The sequence below is a fragment of the Zonotrichia albicollis genome, chromosome 2 (assembly GCF_047830755.1).
Source record: "Zonotrichia albicollis isolate bZonAlb1 chromosome 2, bZonAlb1.hap1, whole genome shotgun sequence".
In the NCBI taxonomy this organism is placed as follows: domain Eukaryota; kingdom Metazoa; phylum Chordata; class Aves; order Passeriformes; family Passerellidae; genus Zonotrichia; species Zonotrichia albicollis.
Genome location: NC_133820.1, coordinates 118,829,820 through 118,855,325, shown reverse-complemented (window position 1 = coordinate 118,855,325; position 25,506 = coordinate 118,829,820). Strand labels below are relative to the sequence as shown.

Below are 25,506 nucleotides of genomic sequence, written 5' to 3'. Positions count from 1 at the left end.
TTAAACTTCAATGGGGTTTCAGGTCTGTAATTTCATAGAATCACAGACTGGCTGAAGTTGAATGGGACCTGTATGGGTCATCTGCTCTGAACACTGTTTGATACCACTGATGCAAATCTTCACATTAAACTTGAGAATTATTTTGTAATTTACATAGGATTTATGTTAGTAATATTTCTTCAGTAAGCAAAAAATGTATAACTGTAGCCATGATATTTTCTGAAAAATCCTTTCCTTAGAATTTTTCCTCCTGAGAAGCTGGGAGGCCTCAGGAACAAAATGTAAACAATGGTTATCTGCTGCTGTGGAATGCAATAGGTGCATCTGGAATTGGTCCATGTAGGATGTTTGTAATTAATGGCCAATCACAGCCCAGTCACAAGAGTCCGAGACACAAGCTTTTGTTATTCATTCTTTCTTTTCTATTCTTAGCTGGCCTTCTGATGAAATCCTTTCTTCTATTCTTTTAGTATAGTTTTAATACAATGTATATCATAAAATAATAAATCATCCTTCTGAAACATGGAGTCAGATCCTCATCTCTTCCCTCATCCTAAGATCCCTGTGAACACGGTCCCATATACCTTTATATTAAAACAGAAAGACTCCAATATTTCATTATTTATTAAGCATATGCTTCATTAGTGAGAATTTTACAGAACATTGTTTCCTCTTGCAAGATAAATATTATAAAAATCACTCATTATTATGTTTAATATAATAGATTTGGACTTCCCTGTGAGGTTTATTGCCCATAAACTATTTACAAACATCTGACAGTGTTAAGCATGTGTAAAAAGAATGATTCACAGGAGTTTACATTCTTACCACATCTTTTTTCAGATTCATCTGAACCATCTGGGCAGTTCAAGACTCCATCACAAAAGAACTCTTCACTAATGCAGGTTGCACCATCAGCACAGAGTTCAGCAGGTGGCAAACACTCAGCTGGAATAATAAGGATGAGAGCAATAACAGCACAACAGTAATGCAGTCTCACTACAAAGGAAAATTGACTTACCTCTGCTTGCTTTACCGCAAATCAAATCAACCACTCTATTGTGTTTTACAAAACTGCATTTTTAGAAGCCTGGAATGAAATATCACATACTAAAAAGATAAATTTGGCAGAGAATGGAGAGAGTTCTCAGAAGTGAAATATTTTTTGAAACCAAGATTGAAGCAAGGCTGGAAGAAAATGTCTGTAAATTTCTTTTTTTTCCCCTTTACACAAATAAACTACTTTATGCAATATAATGAATGACATTTTCCAATTTCTTGTGTTCATATAACGTGAGAAAATTGTACTTTGGTTTAAATAACAGTGAAAAATCTCTGGGTTTAGGTAAACAGAATTTAATTGATTTCTTCAGCTTTAACACTTCATATTGTTGCACCTCATCATGCTAAGAAATCTGATTTTTTAACCAGCACATCCTAAAAAAAAGAGCCTTTAGATTCTTAAACACCAGAATTATCAGAAACCATAAATTCTGTTCAGATTTAAAAATTAAAAGTATAAGAGCAAATTTCTGTTAGAAGAATACATGGGCAGACCCTTGAAATTGTAGATCTTACTAATAGCCTTTTCCTAGAGCATAAATATTCATCTACTGCAAAAAAATCTCTTAATCTTTAGAGGGTTTTGGTGTTAGATATCTTTAGAATTGAAGTAGGTCCTATTCTGTTCACTTTAATAGTGAACAGAAACATGCAGCTAAACTAAGCTTTGGAGAACTACTGATTTGAAAATTGTTAAAATTGCATTAAATTCTATAGAACTATTCACACAGTTCCTTGTCTCTACTTCAATAAATGCTTACAGAAAAAGGTCAACATTTCTGATGCAAGAAGGAGAAAGAGTAATCTGTAAAATTTCATCTTTTTCATGTTTTTTTTTTTTTCCATAGATCTGTTAGTTCTGTAATCAGATTAAATATGACATTTTACTGTGTGTCCCAGACTGACATTGGTGTGGAGCATTGCAGCACCTCAAAGTGCTTTACAAAACACCCTCAATGTTGGCAATGCAAATGTCACAAAGCCACAAGATTTACCATTTTGCATCCAACTGGAAATTAAAATGAACCAAACATCCTCCAGTAAAGTGTTGGAGGCGACACAGGGCCAGTGAATGAATCTCCACAGATGAGCAGAGACAAAACTGAGCATTCTAGACCCAGAGCAAAAATTCCAACCAATAACCCGGGAAGAGATTTTGCACAAGCTCATCAGGCAAGAAATCATTGTTTACACACAACATGATCAATTCTGGGCCTATTCAACTCAGAAAACTAAACAGCACTGCCACCTCCTGGATTGAAAGAAATCAACTTTTCCTGCTTAAACATTCTGACTTCTTTTTTAAATGGCAAATTACCCTAAATTGTGCTGTAAGTCTTACATTCAATTAAATAAGGGCAGTAAACACATAAGACTTGAACACATTAGATTGCTTGTAGAAATCATATATATTTCAGTATGTAAGAAGGCTGGAGAATGCTTTTAAAGACTCAAACATCTTCAGCTTTCTGTCCATTGGAAGTCATACTTTGCTATCAGTTTGCTTATTTTATTTTTCTCATAAAAGTAAAAAAAAAAAAAAAAGAATTTTAAAAAAGAGCAGCTAGTATTAGTGTCAATGTGTGCATCAACATGCATAACATATCCAGCATTTCTGTAGCATTTACAGTCTTAGAAGTCCCTTCTCCTTGAAGAGGTCTCCTTGGCCTAAGGTAAACCTGCATATCCTGAATTTTCAGGAATGGAATACAAGGATTGAATGCTGTGAGGAGATGCTGCACATGAGCAGTGCAATTTTGCAATCTCAGATTGCTCTGTGGAACCTCCCTGCATATCCTCCACACACACACAATTACTCACCCACTGGTGTTGAGGGCTTGCTTGTGGTGAGCTGTCCTGCACCTGGGACAAACACAACCCAAGGTTAGAACTCTACTTCTTGCTCTCTGGAAGCACCTCTGTTGGTGCTTGGGCAGAATTAAGCAGCAGCAAATCTGCTTTTATAGCTGCATTATTGCAGATATTAAAGAAAATAAAATCTCCCCACACTCCAGGTAGTGCCAGCATGAGTAGGTTGGTCCTGAAGCTCAAGTGTCACAATAAACATAAGAAAAAATTATGTGAAACACAAGTGTTTCAATAAATTCAAAAGATTTCTTTCCTCCTTCCACTTTCTCCCCACCAAAACAGGGGCAATTCTTTCTTGTTTTCCCCGGTAAAAGTTCTGACCTGGAGTTGGTGTCAGGGAACTTGTAATGAAACTCGTGGGATCTGTTGAAACAAGAAAAGTTATGACAACTTCAACAGTAGTACTAAAAGAAATACATTTTCTGACAAATAAAATTGCTCTACAAATCAATTAGAAGCTTCCAACCTATCTAGTGTTTTTCTATTTGCATACAGGTCTGTATATATATACATATGTATATACTGTGGGTGTTCATATTTACACATGAAAAAATCCCTGGGTAAATAAGCAGATGTGTATCAGTGATTGCAAACTGCAAAACAATCTGGAAAAATGGAATGTGTATTTTTGATTACTCCAAAATACGTTTCGCTTCATTGAGGATGCACCTGGCGTTTCCAGCTCCCAAACAGTCTTTTTACGTTTCCTCTCTGAATTTGCTTTAGCATCCCTGTTTACTATTTCTACTTTCTAAATTAAGACTCAAATATGTGAGAAGAATAATGATGTCTTTGACTGAAAACAATTCCCAAGTCACTGCAGGTACTGGGTTCTGTACCTCAGTTTATAGGATGAGGGGCCTGAAGGAATAAAGTGGAAGATGCAGTAAGGATTTCTCTATAGTTTTGTGGGAAGAAGCTGCTGACCACTGGCCATCATCAAATTACTTTTGTTAGATATTCCTGCTCTCCCAGACCTAGTGCACAAATTTCCAGGAGGATTTCCCACCAATTTTTGCTCAAAATCTGCTTATTTAGCAAATACCGTTAAGCTGAACTGGGCCATTCTGTTTACAGTGCATTTTGTGTCAGCAAATTTAGGGACACAATTTCTTTGGCAGAGAGAGAGAAGAGCAGTGAATAGATGGACTGTTCTCACAGCTACTGCAGAGAAAAAAAAGCTTAATTCATACCATCACAGGTTTTCAAAGAGATGCACACGCACACATATATATATTTGTGAAACCCAAGTGTTTCAATAACTTCAAAAGATATATATTATATATATTTTGATATATATAATATAATATAATATATATTATATATATTATATATAATATATAATATATATATATTATATAATATATTATCTATATTGTATTATATAATAGATATTATATATATATATTTATTTATACTAACATATCTGTCTATACATTTACTACAGGATAACCAATTTAGAAGTAATTAAACATTCCAAGACCTAAAACATAAGTGCATGCAGAAGCAAACAGTTCTAAGAAAACAGTTAATCAGGGAGCTGCATCTTGAAAACTGCTGAAAATTTGTGGTTGCTATAGGTGTTCCCAAAAGTGCATGCACAAGTTGACAGTAAAAAGGAAAACGCAAGACAGTAACAGAAGCAGCAGTGATATAAGCACAATTACTAGAAAATCTCACTGAAGTAACAGGTTGAGATGGCAAAGGATGTTTTTAGGGTCAGCAGAGCCATAACCCTGCATCCAGCAGGTGTAAATGTATCTGGTATGGTAAAATGTGGGTATTTTGTGACATTTGGACTGAAACATAAAGAAGAAGGAAGCAGGAAATATTAACAAAAAAACAAAAATGACCTCAAGCAGACCCAAGGCCAAGGGAGAAGAAATTCACACCAGGAGTATTGTTGCCATTCCAGCCTTGGGTGCTGACGATTCTCAACTCCCTTTCCCTTTGCTTAGGAACCTCCCTCAGTCTCCAAATTTTGCTTGAGGATGATTAGCAACATTGAACTTAGGACCAGGGGAGCATTAAGATAGCATGCCAGAGGAAGGGACAGATAGGGAAAAACCTGAATGTTAGCAGTTTAAACTATATCTTTGGGAATAGACACAGTACTTGCACACTTTGGACTATACACGTTGGAAGGCCTGTAACCAGACTAACAGTAACTCTTTCATCACCATGGCTGTAATTAGAATATTAATAAATACTTGTCTCCTATATTTATAGGGGCAGTTGTTTAGCCTCTGGTCTGGTACCCTGTGCCCTGGAGAGTATGTGTGTGATAATTTGAATGCAGTTTGTGTGTGACTACCTGCATCTTGTACTATAAAACACTTACTGTATTGTTTATCTCTCTTGCTGACTTTTGGCAGCTTTGTGAGACTAATTTTGTCTGCTTCGTGTCTTATCATTGTAAAACTTCCAGGGATAGTGGAAGGAAAATCTGTTTGTCAACATTGCTTAATAAATCAATAACCACAACATGAGAGCAGGACTCCCCACCCTGATCTACCTCCCCAAATCTGCAAAATCTTCAGCTTGCAGCTCAGCTGGTTAATGGAGACTCAGCCTTTGGTTTGATACTCTAATTAAGCTCCTACAGATTTTGTACAGACTACAGATCACTCACTGCTTTCTCAAATAGTCAGAAATGGTGAAAGCAGTTAATTATCACTGAATGGACCCTGGCAGTCAAGCTGGGGCTTGACTGCCAGGGCAGCTTTACTAAGTTATGTGAGCTGAACAGCAATTCTTGTTTTCCTTCATCTTGTATTGGTAACAGAAATTAGTGCCTGCTTTGAGAAAGATACTGACCTGATGAGGTTAAAGGTGTTGTTGTAGTAGGATTTTCAGCAGCTACTGGAAGAAAACAAGTTCATTATAAACTTCTTTTATAGCACAGAGTCTAGTTTTAGATGACAGAAATAAAGATTTAAAAGAAGTAATCTGTGACTATTTCTCATTGAATCACTGTCAGCATCCTGCTTCCCTCCTTTTCCCTCATCCTGTTCCCAATCTTTTCTCAAACTCCATGATGTTCCCAAGGAAGAAAGATCCCAAAAATGAGTTGGAGTTATGAGGTTTCAAAGCCACTGCAGTTCCTTTCAATCCTCAATCCCTATTGATTGTATTGCACATAGAATATCTTCACCTGGGAAACCTCTCCCGAGGCTTTTTATTCTATACAGATCTGCAGAGCACCTGTGTCTTAGAGAACAGTATTTAGAAGAGATGAATGAGTTAAAATTGACCTGGCATAGTTTACAAGAAAGAAAGTTACTTTTAATCACTGTGAAAACTCATTTCAAGCAAGCCATGACTGTGTGACAGTTCTCTCCCTCTCTGAAAGACGAATGTCTCTGGCAGAACACATTGAAATACACCATTCAAAAGTGCCTCATATGATTGTGATTGCTAATTAGTTACAATTATTTTATTGAAGCACTCCTGGTAGAATGGACAGGTGATTTCTCACGTGAAAAGAGGCATTTTAATGATCCACAGCAGTAAAAGTTTGACTACTTCAAAGTTCATCAGTGGATGAACCTTTTAAGAGGCTCTTAATTATTTTTTTGGTGGCATTTGCGAAGTATAATGAGCAATCAATTTCCACAGTGTTGTGTGGTAACTTGTAATAAACAAGCAGTAAAGAGAACTAAATATGCCCAGACTCTGAATTTAGCCTTTGAATACTTGAAGTACTTAGCAAAAAATGCAGCTTTTAGTATAGATTAAGTGACATGGCACAGCAGATTGCCACTCCTCAGTTTTTACTTAGTCGTAACTCCAGCAGGTCTTCAAATGTCAGCTTACCAACTTCTGCTTCAAAGAATTCAGATTGTTTTTTAACCTCATCCTCAGTGAAGGGCTGTTTTGAAGGTTTATTAAGGTAAAGAAAAAGGATTCTCACTGATCTTGAAGGGCTTCCATTTAGACTTTGGTATATTTTCCAGTACTTACATAAAATATCTGGATATTTGCATAATTCAAAGATACCTAGTCCTCAAAGCCCTGTTCCTTTCTCCATCACTTACATTTACCTAGGCGCTACAGGAATATGAAGCCAGTTCCCTGGGTGCACTCCTCCCAAAGCAGTTTGTTTTCCTACAGGACATATTTTTCAGTAAATGCGTCTTTACTCACTGCCACTCTGAGCCCTTTTCTCATTCTTTAGCAGAATAAAATTGTAACTGTATTTATTTATGAAACAACATAGTTGGGGCTTAATTGCTTTAATTAGAGGGCTAAAAATTACAAATATTACGCTTCATAAGAAGTGAAATTGAGTGGTTTTCACTGGGAAACCTCTACCTTGCCCTTTACTCCCTCCATAGGGAATGTACACAATGCTGGTCATACTTTCTAGTAGAAAAGGTCGTAAATTCTTCTTTAAGCTGCTACTGAAAGTTATGGAATGTTGGAAAAGCAGCAATTCAATTACTGTCTGGGAGACAAAACTTTCCTTCCTGCTACCTGTAGTTCTGAGGCATTTTTAGAATTAAAACCAAAAAATACCCGAAAAAACAACAAAAACCCAAACAAAAAAAAGCAACAAAAACCTCAAAAAACCCCCTTTCTAATATTACCTGTGATTTGTATGCTGTTCACATCAATTTTCAAAGTCTCGGTAGGGTTATTTGCAGTGACACCCAAAACAAGCTCATTTTTTATTTTCTCAGCTGTTGCCGTCTGGGTAAAATAAAGGGTGAGGATCACAACCACACTAGCAACACAAAACAGAGAAATTAGAATAATAGAGAGAATAATATAGAGAATAATATAGAGAATATAGAGAATAATATAGAGAAATTAATTAGTTATTGAAACTGATGAAAAAAATTTGCTATGCGACATCATCTAGACAATATTTCATTCTAACTCTGGTTCCAATGGCAAAGACAGATTGATTTTTAAATATTGGCTGGCAAAGATGATATAAAGAAACATCTCTTAATCATCAGGTCGGTTTGAATCTTGGAGAAACTTTGTTTTTTCTTCATCTACTCTTACTCTCACTATCAGAAAAAAACCCTACAAGACAACATTTATTTCAATTGATGCAATGGAGCTGAAAACTAAAGAAACAGCTTTACTGTTGTTCAACAGGTCTGTTAGTTTTAGCCCTAAAATATTGAAGGTGCACCTGGAAGTATTACGAAAATTGTATAATATGGCAAAATATAATACAAAGTGACCATTTTTATAAAGAAAATCTGTGGATGCTGCATTTTTGCAGATCTGCTGTGTGATTGCCTGGATTCTCACAAGGAAAAAATGATGGCTGAAAACAGAGATATTTAGAAATTGTGGTTAAACTGCATTTAACTTCTATGAATTTTATCCAGAGTGTTTTCTGTTTGTTCTCTCCATCCTTTCTAGACACTATTATGAAGTTTTATATTTGCAGCTAGAGTAAGATAATGTTGAAGTATGACACTTGCCAAAGATAAACATTTTCTCCTTCACTTAAATTTAGGTGTAAACTTTTTTTATCCTTAAACTACCCACTTGCAACTGACTCAGTAGTGCTCTCTGTAAGGAGTGATTAATCCTGTGATTTGTCGTTTTGCTGAGCATAGTTTGTAGTTTGCAATATGCAGAAAAGCTCTCCTCCTTGCTTATTTCTGATAACCTCTAGGCCATGCTGAGCAAACAAAAGCTTTTATTGCTCTCCTTGTGACTCGGCTGCAGCGTTTCAAGGGTGAAATGCCAAGCAGATTGCCTGAAGGGGTAAACACATTTTAAATGTAAAGAAAGTAGTGTCTGAGACAAAGTTATTTGATGCAGAAGTTAAGACAAATCCTTTCTGTTGTGTTAAAAACAGGATCCAAGGTTCAAACCCAGCAGATTTTCTGCAATTTCTATGATTGTTGTGTCAAGATACAGTGGTGGGATGAGTTCTGCCAACAGTTATTTACAGTGCAGATATCAAGATTCCCATTTTGGTTGATAGAAAGAAATAAGCTGTTCTTTGGCATAACTGGTCTCCTCCTAAAAGGCATCTAAATGGACCAGATGAGAAAACTAAACACCCAGCACTTACAAAGGCAGCCTTGAGCAAATCCCTCAGAGATGTCTCCATGTTTGATGCCCAAATTTTGATGAGAAATGTCCCTTTCTTTGTGCAGAACCCAAATTTCCTGAGTGGATCTACCTACAAGGACAGCACTTTGGAAGTGTCGCTGCTGCTGTGCAGTCCATTCCCTTTATGTTACATAATCCTTCATAAAGTGATCATACTCTGCTTTCTAGCTAATAGGGTTATGTCCTCACTATTCCTCACTATAGTGAAAAGATTGCTCCAATATTAACCTGCTTCCCATTACTTATTGATATTCATGGTCAGATAATATCCCAATATCTTGTTTGTGGGTTTTTTTTTCAAGGACAATCATTCAAATAAACCAATCTCCTCTACATATTTATCAACTTTATGTACTTACACTGGTATCACAAGAACATGTGGTAGCACAAAACTATTGATCTGTTTTCATGTAATGTGTACTTTAATTTTCTGGGTTCACCTATGAGACAGCAAGTTTTACCATTCATTTCCCAGGGTTCTTCAGTTCTGCTAGAGTCAATCTTTTATCCTCTGGTTTGTTCTTGCCTATCACAGTGTGTCATTAGACTTCTCTTGATTTAAAAGTTGAGTTGCTGGTAGTGACACAAGATCTGACCTCATTTTAAGCAGTTTTACATGAGCAAACTCAGCACAAACCTATATCTTTTCCTTTCTAGACAGTTTCTTACCTTTCTCACTCTTCATTTTTCTTTCTAAATGGACAGTCCCAGAGACTATCACCTTTTTAAACTCTAATCCTAAAGGAAGTTTTAAGAGAAAAGATGTCTTGAAGCTTCATCCTCTTTAGAGGGCCTTATCTAAATTATAAAAATGTTTGGGTTTTGTTTTTTTTTTTTTTTTTTTAATCTATTCACAGTCCACAGAAGAACTGTCTAAATTACTAGTATCATTGTCTCTTGCCTGTATTTTAAGTAAACTTTGTCGTATACAATTACCTGGTCTCTGATGTCAATCTGTCATGATCATCTTCTGACCTCCTGTAGAAAAAAGAAAAACAATAAAAAAGAAAAACCACAACCAACACCACATGGTTCCCATTGGGATTAGAATGTTTTGGACAGGATGGGAACACACCCTGGAATTGTGGGATAATGGGAGACAGTGTTACAGGTGTTTTGCTGAATCAGAACCTTATTAAGAGTAGTGAAGAAGGAATTAACAGCACAGACCTGGCTGTATAACTTTTGTCAGCAGGTCTTCAGTAGGACAACCAACACCTCAGAATATTGAAAATGAGCTTTACTAAATGAAGCAGATTCACAGAACCTTTAGGACACAGAGGCTGCAGCTTTTCCTGGTGTCAAGTGACAGCCTTACTTGTTAAAGCCCTAAGGAATGTGAATTAAGTGGATCATAGGGACCTATCAGTGCCTGAGCCTCCAGGCTTGTGCCAGGAGATCTCTAACCTGAAATTTGCTCTACATGGCAAGGATCAGCAACCCTGCAAATAGCACCTTGGCAAAAAAATAATTCAGCAGTTCTTTGAAATATGGAATTTTTCTGAGTGGGTGTTAGGGCTCAGCCTTACTGGCTTGGTCGAGGCAGGGACTGCTTGAGAGGGAATTTCACCCAAGGAAACACACTGGTGTCAAACTGAGCACATTGGAAGATGTAAGAGTGAAAGGCATAACACAGGAGGTTCCCAAGGATGTCTTGATAATCAAGGTAAATACTTCTGAGAGAAATATCTAAGTAAAGACTTTTGACATTTATTTTCAAAGTTAAATTAAGCTGTACCTACTTGAACTGGGAGATTTCACATCTCTCAAACTTGTGTTTCAGATCACTTTCGTGAAAGATATTTTGTACCTATATGAAAAAGAGGAATCTTGAACCAATACAATAATTAAAAAAACCCCCAAACTATATAATAATATTATTATAATAAATACTAATATTAATAAAAATAAAGTAATAATAATTAGATATTAATAATAAAGTAATAATAATGAAATATACACACATTCTCACACTATAATCATGGTTTCAGTACTAAATAACTTTTTCTAGACTACAGAAACAAGGTATTTGTTTGATGATTCATTGATTTTCTCAAATAGGGAATATATTGGGTTCTGACCAGGCTTAGGACCTGAAATAACCCTTTTTTTGGAAAGAAAAAAATATTAACAGCAGTTATTGTTAAGGAATTAATGTACCTACAAATAGTCTTGAATAAACCACAACCTGATAGGTTCTTACCAATTTTTCGACATCAAAGGCAAGGACTTTGAAATCAGCTGAGGAACTGTTTTGTAAGGTTGAAGTGAAAGACGTGCCAGAGACTATTTTTAATATTCCCATATAGATATGAGTAATTCCCTCTGATTCAACTAGATAATGAAAATAAAAAGGTGCTTTAATTATATAGAAATAAATGAAAAATATTACATTAGATTTTATTTCACACAGATCATGAATACAATAATTTCTAGGGGTTTTTTTACTGCTTTGTGATCAGAGATGTTCTGCCTAGTGCTGAGTTTAAAGAAAACATAGACTTTTTTATGTTTACAATAGTTATAATGGTAATCATATTTTTATGAATTCTATTTGCCCTTAGCTCTCATTACTTTCAGTTTTGTTTTAGATGCTGTTTTCCTGCAACACTGAGTGCATAAAGGATACAATGATATGCCCAGTTATGACTAACACAAGGGACAGAGATAAATGGGAAGGCAAATAGTGAATTATGAGTATTTTGTATGTTCTGGATAAAAAAAGTATTATGAATTATTGCCTCACACTTTATGTATTTTTGCCCTTTTTTATATGTGTAAACTGTTTTCAATGACAGCACTGGAAACATCCAGTGTCAGAATAGTGAAATTATTTTTGACCTGACCTTTCTCACCAATATACACACGAAATTCTGGGAGAATTTATAAAGAAATTAGACAACTGGTCCTTTCTGCAAATTTAATCTTGATTTCAATATGCTACAGGACATGATGTATACATAAAGGAATTCATTACACATTAAAAAAATATTTCTTCACTGTGTAACACACTGGAAATTCTCAGAAAATATCTGAATTAAAATGGATTGCTTTTGCTTACTGGCTGCAGTACAGTGGTGTTTCAGGTTGTGTTTGAAGGCATTAACATCAAAGCAAGTTTTAAGACAAAAGCAGATGTAAGAGACTGAAATATTATCGTTCATGGCTTAAACATTGTTGTAAAGGAGTTTTGTCCATTATGGCAAAACTGTATAAAGAGGCTGTGACCACCAAAGCCCTCTCCTCCCTGAGGACACCTCCTAACAGGAACCTGGGCATTCCCACCTGGCCCAAACATACATTAATCCACTGGATTCTGTGTTTTTCAAGAAACCCTTACCACCAAGAAGATCAACAAGATGCCATCAGGATCCATGGAGTTGACATTTTCTACTTAATCTTTCTCCACCTTACTCTCCCATCCCAAGCCCCTCTTTCCTATTTCTTCCTTTTTATCTCTCACTTATTTACTGTTAGATAAAACCCATACTATTGACTTTGGCATATGAACTCATTTGCACGTTAATTTGGGCAGAGGCATTTCTAATAAATTTAATAACTGAATCATAACAGCAGATAAGCAATAAATACTACAATGAACAGTTTATTATGGAAGGCATAGCATAGTGACACCAATTGAATGTCAACTAATAATAGCAGACTGCTTTGAGCTTCTTTGAAGGCTGGTCTTTAAAATAATTGCAAATCTGTTTAAAAATATTTCTAAATAGCAAAAGCCTTTTAAAATTATATATCAACTATAATTAAAAATATGTTCTAATAATATTTTTAAAAATATTTTCCTATTTTTCTTCTAAAAACAAAATCATTAAATAAAAGCCTGTATCTAGATTCAATAACACACCATTTTATTTTACTGAAGTGTGATAAAATTCTGGTAAGAAGGTAAAAAAGTTGTTAGGTGTTGCACTTTTTAAAATCTGGAAATAAAACCAATGGCAACCCAAGGAAAAAATGTGATATCTTGACATAATGGTTTTGGTTGGTTGGTTTTACTTTTTTAACAAAAGTCTAACAGAAAGTTTAGTCTTCGTGAAAATTTAGCCATCAGAATGAAATAGTGTGGGTTTTTGGTTTATGAAAGCAGCAAAATCATAAATGTAGCAAAATATTTCTTCAGCAACAAAAATCACTTTGAGACTCTCTCTGGTAGCTCCATATCCCTCACATGTTTTGGAGCCCTGAACTGGATGCAGTCCTCCAGATGTGGCCCTTTCACTTATATACACATGATTTCTTAACCAAAATTTTAATTCCATTTAAAAATCATGAAACATTCTATGTATCTATCTATCTATCTATATATCTATCTATCTATCTAATCACATATATATCTATATATATTATATAAATCAATATATGTATTTTATATATATTTGATATATAGATATATAGATATAGATATAGATATAGATATATTGATATTTTAATTTAGTTTGCTTTGAGTATCCGTAACTTCCTCCATCACATTCTAAGCACTGAATAAAGACTAAGAGTGACTTTACCTGGGGCAAATAAACTGACTTATGCAGGAACTCTCTCATACCAATAAATGACTTAAAAATATTTTTTATATTAAAAAAATTAATATATTCCAAGGGATGGGCCCCACAAACCGTAGGAAATTATTAGACTTTCACTGGATTTTTTTTATTCTGATTCAAAACTCATACATAGAGAAAAAGGTAAAATTTCTCAGTTTTCCATATTACCTTCACCAGTTGATGAATATGGGGGAATAACCCAAGCTTTATGGCTTGGATTTCATCTTAGGGATCTTTTCCAAAGCCTAAACCATGAAAATTATTTTATATATCTTCAGAGTATGATTATAGATCTTGGTGTTACCCCCTATTTTGCTCACATCATTTTTCAGGGAAGGAAAACACATAAACCCTAAAACACCACTTCCCCTGCCCCCAGCATTAAAAACATAGCATGAAATAAAAAACCAAAAACCAAAAAAAACCGAAAACAAACAAACAAAAAAAAACCAACAACAAAACAAACAAACAAAAAACCCCCTACAATTGTAAGAGCACTGTCTTCAAAGTCTAAGAAATTCCTAGAAGTCTGTAGCTAAAGGTTGACTACTTACCTCGTTCCAACTCCTGGATTGATAACCAAGAAAGTGCAATCAGTCCAACAGAAACACACACAAAAATTGCAAGCAGAGAAGCAAAGAAAATCTCATAGCTACTAGGAGAAACATATTTCTCATCAGATGGTTTTCTCAGCTTCATTTCTGTCTCAAAAACTTCTGTGAATTAGGGCCTGACAAGACACAGCTTGAAAAGGAAAGTAATAATCCACACAAAGAGATATTTATAGGAGTTGCTTGTAAATGAATTACATCATAAAACTTCACTGACACAGGTTTTTACAACATTCTGAGCAGTCATAATCATGCACAGGATATGCAAATAAGAAGAAAAGAAATCCACTCAGAGGGGAAGCACTGAAGACACTTGTCTCAGATAAAACACAAGCAAACCCACAGAAATGTAAGGTAGGTCACTGGATTTGCACTATTTCTTGTAATTTGATATTTTAAAATGACAATATAAAATATTGCTGCCAAATTTATTGCTTGTACAGTTTTCTTTTGATAATTCCTCACAAAGGTAATTATGAGGACAGCGGTGAAAGCTGTATCTTTCCTCATTCTGCTTAGAAATTTCTTTTAAAAGTAATTTCATTTATAAAGGAAGTGTTGGGAAATGAATTGTTTAGTAATGTGCCATAGCTCAGCAACATGTTCAGCACTGAGCAGTAATTCAGCAGCACAAATTTAATCTGTGTAAGACATGGTTCTTTGACCACAGAACTGGAGAACTAATCAGAGAAGGCATTGTGAAATGCGTGCTTGTTTTGTATTTTCTTGCCAGGCATAAATGTGCCATGGGATGCAAGTCCTTGATAAAGTTAAAGTGCTGTGTAGGGTGAGAGCTGCAGCTTTAGTAGAGCAAGAATAAATTAAACAGGCAGTGTAGTAACCAATTTAACCATTTGTTTAAAAATTTAATCTGTCAAAATTTTTGAGCTTCAGAAAAGTAAAGCCATACTGATTCTATGTTTTGAGCCCTGGGAGCTGCTGTTTCTGACTCTCAATCAGAGTGCTAAACCCAGATTTGTGGTATGACACTCTTCCTTGTGGAGAATCTGAGCACACCAGCCACATTCCTGACTGTCAAAGGAAAAGGAAACTTCTGAGCCAATCTTTGGAAGAGAGAAGCTCCACCTATCTGTTAATTGACAGAAATGGAGATAATATAAATTGTGAAGAAATGAGAAAGTCTTGAAATGAGGTTCTTGGACGACATAGCAATTCTCTGTCCCTATTTCCTTCACTAGTCTGAGAACTAGTCCCTTGTCTCACTCTTTGAGAACTATGGTATTTGAAAGAATTGCCATTTGAAAGGATATAAAGCACTAAATCACATTCAAAATATTGCCCTGACGGCAGGAACTTCCATTTAGTGTAATATCATACCATAATGAAAGCAATATATTAATATTTCACCTTACTAAAAAGATATACTTATTTACTTAAACCCAAAGTTTTAAAAACAAAATTCAGTGCAGCTTAATCATACTGCACTTACAGAGCAAGAGAAAACTGAGTCTGTATCTTGCAAATGGATTAGATCTCTGGGTCAACATGCTAGACAGAGTGGGAATTGCTTTTGTATATATTGTATCTCCCAGACACACACATATATGAGTACAAATGTGTGTAGATATAGATGAATAATTGTGACCAGGTCATGTTTGTAGTGCTGAGCTCTGCTGAACTGTTCCATAGTGGTGTCTTTGTAACTTTTTGTGCTTTCTCAGCAATAATTTTAATATCCTTCATTTTTAAGGGGTTTAAGTTTTGACATCTTTCTGAACACTGAGTCTATAACACAAATGGAGGATGTCTCTAAATAAGTCACTTTGCAGAGTTGTGCCATTGCAGGGAGTAGAGAAAGGATGTGAAGAGGAGGAAGTGACAGCGAGCTGTTATGGAGTGACCACAAACCCTCAGTCCTCATCTCTCTGCACCCCTTGAGGATGGTTACAAATGACTTTTGCCCTGCTGTGCTGAGGAGGGCACTGAGGAATATTCTGGGTGGGCATCTGACAGCCAGACAAGGTTAAATCTCTGCAATTGTCCATGGTTTAGTCCTGCTTTATTCCTAATCAAATGTTTTTTGTCACAAATCGGAGGAATTTTGTGTTGATGGACTCGTTTGCCATATTTTGCATAATTTATCTGTTTATATCATTGACACTATATATAATTAATAAAAGACAAACATTTATTACCCAAAGATGCCTCTGCATTTTAAATTCTGAATTAATGCTCTAATGGTGAAGAGATTAGCCCAGAAGATTAAAAACTGTGGCCACTTACAATTCATACAGATTGATTAGTGTCTGGCCAAAGACATAGCTTAACATGGGTAGTCTCAAGTTGGAGTTGTGACTCCTGCAAATGAAGTCATTTGCTAAACAATTTTATCTGCCAATAAGGCCATGGTAGCAATAATTAATAGGCAAGCCAAGGACACTGAGCGAATAGTAATTAAAAGTGAGTTCTTGGATTAATTGGTATGCAAAATATTATAGTCTGTACTAGTATGAGCTGGTTATAAATTCTAACAGTAGAAGAACCCACATTTCATTTATAAATGAACGCATTTCCACATTTTCATTTGTAAACCTTCAATATGAGGGGAGCAGATTCAACAGTGAGCCAATGCTTGCTTGCCAGCAGTCAGGAGTTACAGAAGCAAAGAGGTTTATACTGAAAGGGCCCTAGGACAAGCATCTGCTTGAGACAGGGTTAACTGAAATTAGATCAGGCTGTAGAGCCATGTCAGGGCAAGATCTGAATACTTCCAAGGTGGAAGACTCCATAAACACAATGCATTGACTCCCTCCATGGTGACTTTCTTCTCCCCTCTGTGTCTTATTGGAATATCAGTTGTGCAATTTGTGTTTGTTGCCTCTTGGGCTTTCCCTTTGCAATTATGAGAAGAGTCCATTTGCCTTCCCTGCAATCATCCCTCAGATATCTGAAGGCAGCAATTTGACATCCCTATCAGCTTGTCAGGCTCAATCAGCGCTGGGACTTTGGGTTATTTCACCCCAGATGCTGGAGTTTGGACTTGTTGACCTTGGTTGAACATTATGGAGTTTATTCCAGGCCATTTCTATGCCTTTTAATGACAAGCACATCCTGTGACTGCAAACTGCCCTCTAGACATTGACTTAATTCTCTTCTACTTTTAGTCCTCATATAATTTTCTTGTTAATTCTTCTTCTGCAGTCTTAGTTGCATTTTTTAAAATTTTTTGCATAATCCTAAAATTTGTTTCTCACTTTAATTTCTTTTGTGGGTTGATAAGACTCTTGAAAGTTGGATTTGGTTGGTTTGGTACATGACTAAACTGGTGAAATGGTATGATCCACTCAGGAAAAGAGTGAGCATTAGCCACTGTTACTAACAGTTTACTACTATCTACTGCAAGTTATGAATACTCACAGGTCATGGACACCTTGCAGCAAAGAAATTAATCACCTGAGGAAATAATGCAAAATTAAAAAGAAATGAGATTATTCCATTGAAATGAATAAAATCAGTTACATGTTATTTTCTAAACTCTAGTTTTATGACACTACTTATGAACTTTATGATAAAATAATACAATATGATTTTAAAATACTCTAAATTATATAAAGGTAAATACTCTATTAGTGTGATGAAACCCAGAGAAAGATGACAACTCATTTAATTTTGATAATCAAGGTTTCTAGAAATTAATATAGCCATACAAGGGAAACATCAGGTTAGGTAATTTAAAAAGAAATAGGCCATTGACAGGGTAGAAATCAAAGAGATTCACAATTTAGGTCATTTATACTGCATCCATATCTGCAGCTCCACAAGTTTTCTAGCTTTATTGGGCTGTTTTAATTTCCTTGCTTGATCAGTCTCTAGCACAGCATGAAAAGACTGCTGACATAGGAGGAGAGGAGATGTTGTGCTCAGATAATTCCTCTAATACCCAGACTATCACAAACATACTTAAAGCCTGACATTACATTAATAGCCAGCTCTCTGTGGGAAAACATTTTGTCATCCCCACAGACTTGCCTTGACCTATCAGAATGAAATGAAAATCTGCTTTCTTTTGCCACCTCCTTTCAGATGCCTAAAGTGTTTGGCCCTTTCCCAATGGAAAGATAGAATACCAAAGCAAAAGATTGCTATGAAGGTACAGAAACAGACTGTGAGCTATTTTCACCACAGGAGCAAAAGGAGAAGTTTAAAATGGAGGTTGCATGGAAGAGCAACTTCTCAGTAATCAGAGACTGGCCTGGGTTGAAAGGGAACTTAAAGATCATCCCATTCCAACCTTCCACTGGAAGGAAGGAGGGAAGGAGGGAAGGAAGGAAGTGGCAGAAGGAAGTGGCGGAAGGAAGTGGCGGAAGTGGCGGAAGTGGCGGAAGTGGCGGAAGTAAGGAAGGAAGGGGCAGAAGGAAGGAAGGAAGTGGCGGAAGGAAGTGGCGGAAGGAAGTGGCGGAAGGAAGGAAGTGGCGGAAGGAAGGAAGTGGCGGAAGGAAGGAAGTGGCGGAAGGAAGTGGCGGAAGAAAGGAAGGAAGTGGCAGAAGGAAGTGGCGGAAGGAAGTGGCGGAAGGAAGGAAGTGGCAGAAGGAAGGAAGGAAGGAAGGAAGGAAGGAAGGAAGGAAGGAAGGAAGGAAGGAAGGAAGGAAGGAAGGAAGGAAGGAAGGAAGGAAGCTCATTATTAAATGTTGCCTGACCAAAAGTCACATAATATACATCAGTAATGTGCTATACTCTCTTCAAAGATCTTCTCATGTTTGACCCAGCAATCCATAACTCTCAGAGGAGTCATGGGGGTAGAGGAGTACATAGCCCTTGTATTCCCCCTCTTTTCACCTGTTTCCAGAATAACTCAGCTTGGAGGACTTGGTAAATCTTCTGTTTTTCGGAATGCTATTTCTTATTCTGAGGTTCTTAGAGAAGATCCCAAAATTTTAAAAGTGCATGATGTATTAAAGATATCAGAAATGAGCAATATTATTTATTTAAATTGGATTAGAGAGGGTACACAAAAGTATTGAGCAAATTTGGGAATATCTATATTTTAATCAAGAGAAAGGTATGAAGGAACAGTGTCTCTCTTTCCGTACTGAAGTCTTACTGTTTATGATAATTTAAAAACCAACCAATTGACCATGCTAAGCCCTCCAGAACCAAGCTGAAAGAACCCCAACCTGCTTTCAAGGCCATGGAACAAGTGTAATTGCCCCTAAGTGTAGGTTATGTAGATCTCCATGGGCTGTGGTATGTCAGTGGCGGGAAGATAGAGAAGGAAAATGGACCTCATATCTGCAAATATCAAAATAATACAGCAATGGATAATATAGTAATGGATGAAGTAACCAATACTTTTGCTTTGTGTGGAAGACCATATAGAAACTGACAAAAGGTTCTGAGGAGTTTTACATTCCTATCACATGAGCAAATATCCATGTTGTTTTTTGCATTCATAGTTTAAATTCTGACTTCCAGTAAGACCATAACAAAAAGGAAGAAAAGAAGTATAAATCCCTTACAGATTTTATGTATCCCTTGAAAAGTGTTCAGAAATAAGGATTAAGCTGAACTATTCAATTAAAAGACCCAAATAAATTGCTGGAAAGTAATCTGTCTTCATGTTAACAAATCTATATCAGAAAAGTAATTAAAAAGACACTGCTGTCATTAGGAATAGTTCTTCAGACTGTCATGGAAAAAAAAATTGCACAGAAAGCAAAACTGGAACATGTCACCTTTCCCTCAATTTGAGGAAGTCCTTTTTAAAGCAAACAAAAACTGACCTTGTTTCAGCACATCCAGGAAGATCTCACAGGACAGCACTGAGGTTCTTTTCTGGGTCAGTCCATGGCATGTCTGACTGGTTAGCTGCAGCTCAGCATTCCCTTCCTCTTCCCAGCAGTTTCCAACACAGAATCAAAGAATCTTATTTTAAGTCAGACTCAGAGAAATATGTTTCTGAATATATTATAATGAAAAGTGGAGCTAATTAAAAGTATCCAGAAAGGAAATCTATGATTAATCCAGTTGACTTCAGCAGAAGTGATCACAGAACCAGCAACAGACACAGAAAAAAGGAGGAATTTCACCTAACTTTACAGACCCAACGGTGAGGGTAAGAATTTGCTTCTGGAGGCAATCAAATTCTTCTACATTGAAAAAATATCATAAATAAAATCTTATCATAAATATCCAACTTTTAATAAATTAAAATTAGATAAAATGAGAATATCGCCTTGCATTATTACATTAGGCCTTGCATTCAAAAAATAAACTGATATGTGACGGTGTTCACAGAGATCTTAGGATGAGGAAAGAGACGAGGATCTGACTCCATGGTTCAGAAGGCTTGATTTATTATTTTATGATATATATTACATTAAAACTATACTAAAAGAATAGAAGAAAGGATTTCCTCAGAAGGCTGGCTAAGAATAGAGTAAGAAAGAATGATAACAAAGGTTTGTGGCTTGGACTCTTTGTCTGAGCCAGCTGGGCTGTGATTGACCATTAATTAGAAACAGCCAACATGAGCCAATCACAGATGCACCTGTTGCATTCCACAGCAGCAGATAATCATTGTTTCCATTTTGTTCCTGAGGCCTCTCAGCTTCTCAGGAGGAAAAATACTAAGGAAAGGACTTTTCATTAATCTGCAACACTGATAGACCACATTGAATTATTTAGCTGAGTTTAAATAACTACATGCACGTACTTCCTTATATTTCCCCTTATTATTATGGGAAAAAAGATGTGGATCATGGGAATAAAGTGAAGACAGCAGCAATCAAGAAGAAAACAGAAAACAGCACAAACAATCTGAGCAATGGAAAGAGCATGTCAATGCAAAGTTCTCTGTGACAAGTAAATGGGATGAGTAGGAGCAGATATGGCACACCTGGGAAAGAATCAGAGTCAGCTCAGCTGATAACACTGCACAGCAAAATAGGCAGGTAAAAGACAAAGGTCAAGAAGAAGTAGCAACATTATTGCTTTTCTGAATTCTCTGATTAACTGATGTAAATTGATGCCATTGTGGAGCAATCACTGAAAACAGCAGAGAATTTGCCACAATGTAATAGTTTCTATGAAAAAAACAAATCACAGGGACATTTCTGTGTATAAAGATTTGTGCCTTGTAGGCTATTATGGAAGCATTGAAAAGGAAATTCAAGTGGCAGGGGAATGGTTCTCCTCTTTCATCCTTGCCTTTTGTTCAGAATGATAGAATAAATGCAAACTAAGTTTTCTGTGCTACACATCAAAGGGCTTTGTCAGTATATGTTTGTTTCCAAAGAAGTTTGAAAGGAAATCTTTATCTCTGCTTGCAGGTTAAAGGGCACAAAACACAGAAGAGGCAAAGGTCTGAAACAAGGATTTAGATGTGGGGTAGTTTAACTTCTTTCTCTCTGATGTAAACCACTTCAGGATATCTATAACCACTGCAAAATATGGGGGAAAATCTAGGGGCAAGGCTTCCTGTCATTAAAATGCATCTTCATCTTTTGTGTAGTTTGTAGCAGATTTTCCAAAGTTTGTCCATGATACTTAGAAAACTGTTCTTCTTGATGAATACTCAGAGATTTTTGTCTCAAAAATATGAAAAATGGGAAAATTAATGTTGAAATAATAATTAACACATTAAGATCTGTATGTCATGAGTGTTATTTCAACTGTTCAATGAACACTCTTGACTGCAGATCTTGATAAGCATTGCTATGCCCTATTCTACATATTGGCTTGTTACAGGTACTTAAAAGGCCATAAAATTTTAATTAATAAAAATAAGAATAGCATCTGTTTCTTTGAAATGTAGGTACTTTAAAATTAGGTCCTCTTGCTAAATATGTCTCTTTTAGATATTTAAGCTGATCTCTTTTTCTTAAGACTATGAAAAACCCTAACCATTGGTATCTCCATCACATGAGAAGAAATGCTTAAGAAGCAATAATTATCTCTATTGCTATCTTATACAATCAATAATACAAAGATAGCTTGTCCATAACTTTTTGGAATGATTTTTGAAATCTCTATGTGAAACCCAATCTGCATTTATGAAGCATTTGCTCTCCTGTGTTATGGATGTAACTTAACTGTCTGAGATTCTGTAGGGTAGACCATAAGAAACAAACCCTCAAATTTCTCCATTATTATAACCTTTTGTTGCCACCTCATGTGGTTACTTTTTTTCTTGTCCACATCAGACAGAGCAAAGGAAAATCAGATATGTGGGTCAGAAACAGATAACCCAAATAAAGGGAGAAGATGGGAAGAAGTAAATCTCAAATCTCTGCAGTTCACTCCCAAATAGCACACAAAATGAGGTGAAAGCTGAGGCCAGAGAGGCTGTAAAACAGAACTGATGAGCATTTACCTAGTGTTCAGTGTGTCAAGTGTAAGAATAAGCTGACTCTCTAAATACACATATTCCAAAGCATATTGGCAGCATGACATTTTTTTGATGTTAAAAATTATCTACACTTCCTTCCAAAAACATTCAGCCTCAGCCTTGCTCCTTTCCTTTTGAAATTTGTAGTGCAGCCTTCAGTAGAAGCTGAGCCTGACTTGAAAAAGATTTATATCAGTGCAGATCCTTTGAAAAATCCCACTTTGTATCTAATGCAACAGCATGACAACAATTAGGTGTGGGTTTTGGAGGAAAGTTGTGATAAGGAAACTATTGTACCTCTTCTTAAAAGATTCCCCAAACCAAGTACAACAGATCTCAAGTTAGAGCAGTAAATGACTTGTTCATTCTTATTTTCTTGTCCTCTGTACCTGACCCTCTAAATAACTACTGAACTAAAAGTAATTTATATTCTTTTAAACACATGTGGAGAGATATTCACTTCAGACCTCTATGATAATCCATCTAGCTTCTTGCACCAAATTAACTTTTCACATTGGACCTTTGACAAGATGATGAATAAACAAATTTAAGTACAATTGGTTTCTTGGTTTTACTTTTAACATAGTAATTATTTTGGCAGTAGCTGAAAGGTAGCACAGAAGGATGAGGAAAATGCTGTTGGATTTTGAAAGCAACTAAGCATGTAATTACTTTTTCAAATATTCAAAGAACTGGGCTCACCTATTTGAATAGGAGTCCGAATTTTGGTCATTGTGTTCAAATTGTTTCTCATTACCCATTGTAGGTACTACAAAGAGAACACTTTTAATTTCAAAACTCTTTAATGTTCCCGAGATACTGAATGGAAAAATGTTCTATAACTCTCTGTTGTTGAATCTATCAAAAATTTCTTCTTTTTTTTTTTTTTAATGCCTGTCTAAACTGGGAAAAAAACCTGATATCAAACACAGCAGAAAATACTAACAATGATATTTGAAATTTTATAGCTTTTTTCTATTACAAGCCTTCAGCTTCAGTTTTTCTTCATTTAAAAATTGAAATTTCCACCGAAAAACCAATGAGAAGTGGACAACTGAGACACAGGACTATTCTGCATGGAAGGATTCATATCCCAATGTGAATCAACTCTGATAGATTTCATGTGGTTTGGAGGAAAAGAAACAAACAAAAACAAAAAGAGGAAAAGCTTGCTCTTTTATGTCAGTCTGAAACATGGCAAAAGCATACAAATTATTTGAAGCAGATCAAATACAATGATGTCAAAAACCAGGGCTTACCAAACCCTTTAAGAAGTGACCAATATTTCAGATTTCATATTTTTTTCACTTGTAGGAAGGAAGGGATAGGCAATGGGAATGGAATGATTCAGTGCAATTCTACAAAAAGCATTTAAAAGCTTGCAAATATATCTGCATTTTACCTTGTATTCATCTATCACTATATAATTACAAAAGAGTTTTAGCATTTCCATCTAACATATATATCAATTATTTCAATAGAAAACTCATAACCCTGCAAACATTATATTGCCTATAAACCCCTTGATTTTCTTTCAACTTTGCAGAAACAACACATTTTGAAGTAATTTACCTTTAAAAATACGTCCTGTTAAATACAAGCCCAGCAGATGGATTTGAAATCTCTGCTTTTTTTCATTTACATACAGAACTGATGAAAGATTACAGAAGTGGAACCAAGTTGGAAATTTCATTGCCAAAAGGCTGCAGTTCCCTCTCTCAAACTTCTGTCAATTCTTCAAATTATAAATGGGAAATTAAACTGTTTCAGTCACAAAAGACTGAACTTGAATTTAAAATGGTAAGATCATATTGAGTTGAAAATATAATTTTAGGAATCATTGTTAGTGTACAACTGTATTGCAAAATTTTCCTGTCACTACCAACTGAAAAAATTCCATATATATTTACAGTTATTAGAATTATTATCTTGGGGACAAAACCTTTTAGCGGAGTCTTCTATAAAATGGCCTCAAAGTCTCTGCTCTGAAAGAATGACTTTTAAGTCTAACAAGTTTTTAGAGATTTAAGTTGACAGAACAAGACAGATTTAACATTCAGAATCTGTAAATGCTGAATGAGTCCCACATATTTTATAACAAATATTAAGCTTCTATTACTTTTCCAGAAGTAAGAAAGAATAATCATGATTGATGATTGCTTCTAAACAAGCATACATGACAATTTAATCTAGGTTTTTTTATTTTTTCTTATTTCTTAAGTTTCTAAATTAAAATATTTAGAGCTATTTTTGTTTAAAAATATTTTTAAATCATCTCCTGTAAATACATGAAAAACACGACACTTTTGAAACAGATGAGGTTGTTAATAGCACTTACACCACCCTTGGGAAAGTCAGCAAGGTATACTTGATCATTCAGAAATCACAGAAATGAAGATAAAGAATTTGTTAAATAAAGGATAAAAGCTGAATCTTCACAATAACTAAAATCCTCACTCATCAGAGAGAAAATTAAAATACATAGAATTAGGAGACATTCTGTTCAAAGTGAGTTTTAGATTTGGTAAGATCAAAGTTAAAGAGGTAACATGTTGGAAGGCTATGCCAGAAAATGAGAAAAAAATACAATCCAGGCAAAAAATACCATAAATATCAGAAAAGGAAAAATTAAAAAAAAATTAAAAACAACCCAAAAATGAGAGAAGGTAATGTATTTTGAAAACATCACAATGTCTAGACTAAACCATGACATAATGTGGAAAAAAAAATTTGTCAGCTATGAGTAATTCAGGTGTTAATTATTCAAATTCTTCTTAAAGAAACTCATTGTTTCCTCTTCTCTACAGTAATGAGAAATTTTGCAAGTTACAGTGAAGAAAATATCTGTTAAGCCCTATTTGAGCTGTTGAAAGAAACTGTGAGCATATAGCAGGAAGCTGAAGAAGGACTTTTCATCAGGACGTGTAGTGACAGGATAATGGGTACAAATTAAAGGAGGGGAAAT

General features: G+C 35.5%; 1 protein-coding gene across 1 annotated transcript in view; it reads right to left on the bottom strand.

Moving 5' to 3' along the window:
- Positions 1 to 14,711, bottom strand: part of TMPRSS15 (transmembrane serine protease 15) — a 49,240-nt gene extending 34,529 nt beyond the window's left edge. Inside the window, 9 exon segments of the mRNA XM_074536212.1 lie at positions 829 to 948; positions 2,884 to 2,925; positions 3,253 to 3,294; positions 5,749 to 5,793; positions 7,521 to 7,657; positions 9,955 to 9,996; positions 10,761 to 10,828; positions 11,222 to 11,352; positions 14,138 to 14,711. Of these exon segments, the coding sequence (XP_074392313.1) occupies positions 829 to 948; positions 2,884 to 2,925; positions 3,253 to 3,294; positions 5,749 to 5,793; positions 7,521 to 7,657; positions 9,955 to 9,996; positions 10,761 to 10,828; positions 11,222 to 11,352; positions 14,138 to 14,282 (772 nt within the window). The 5' untranslated portion in view covers positions 14,283 to 14,711.
- Positions 14,712 to 25,506: the final 10,795 nt, after the last annotated feature.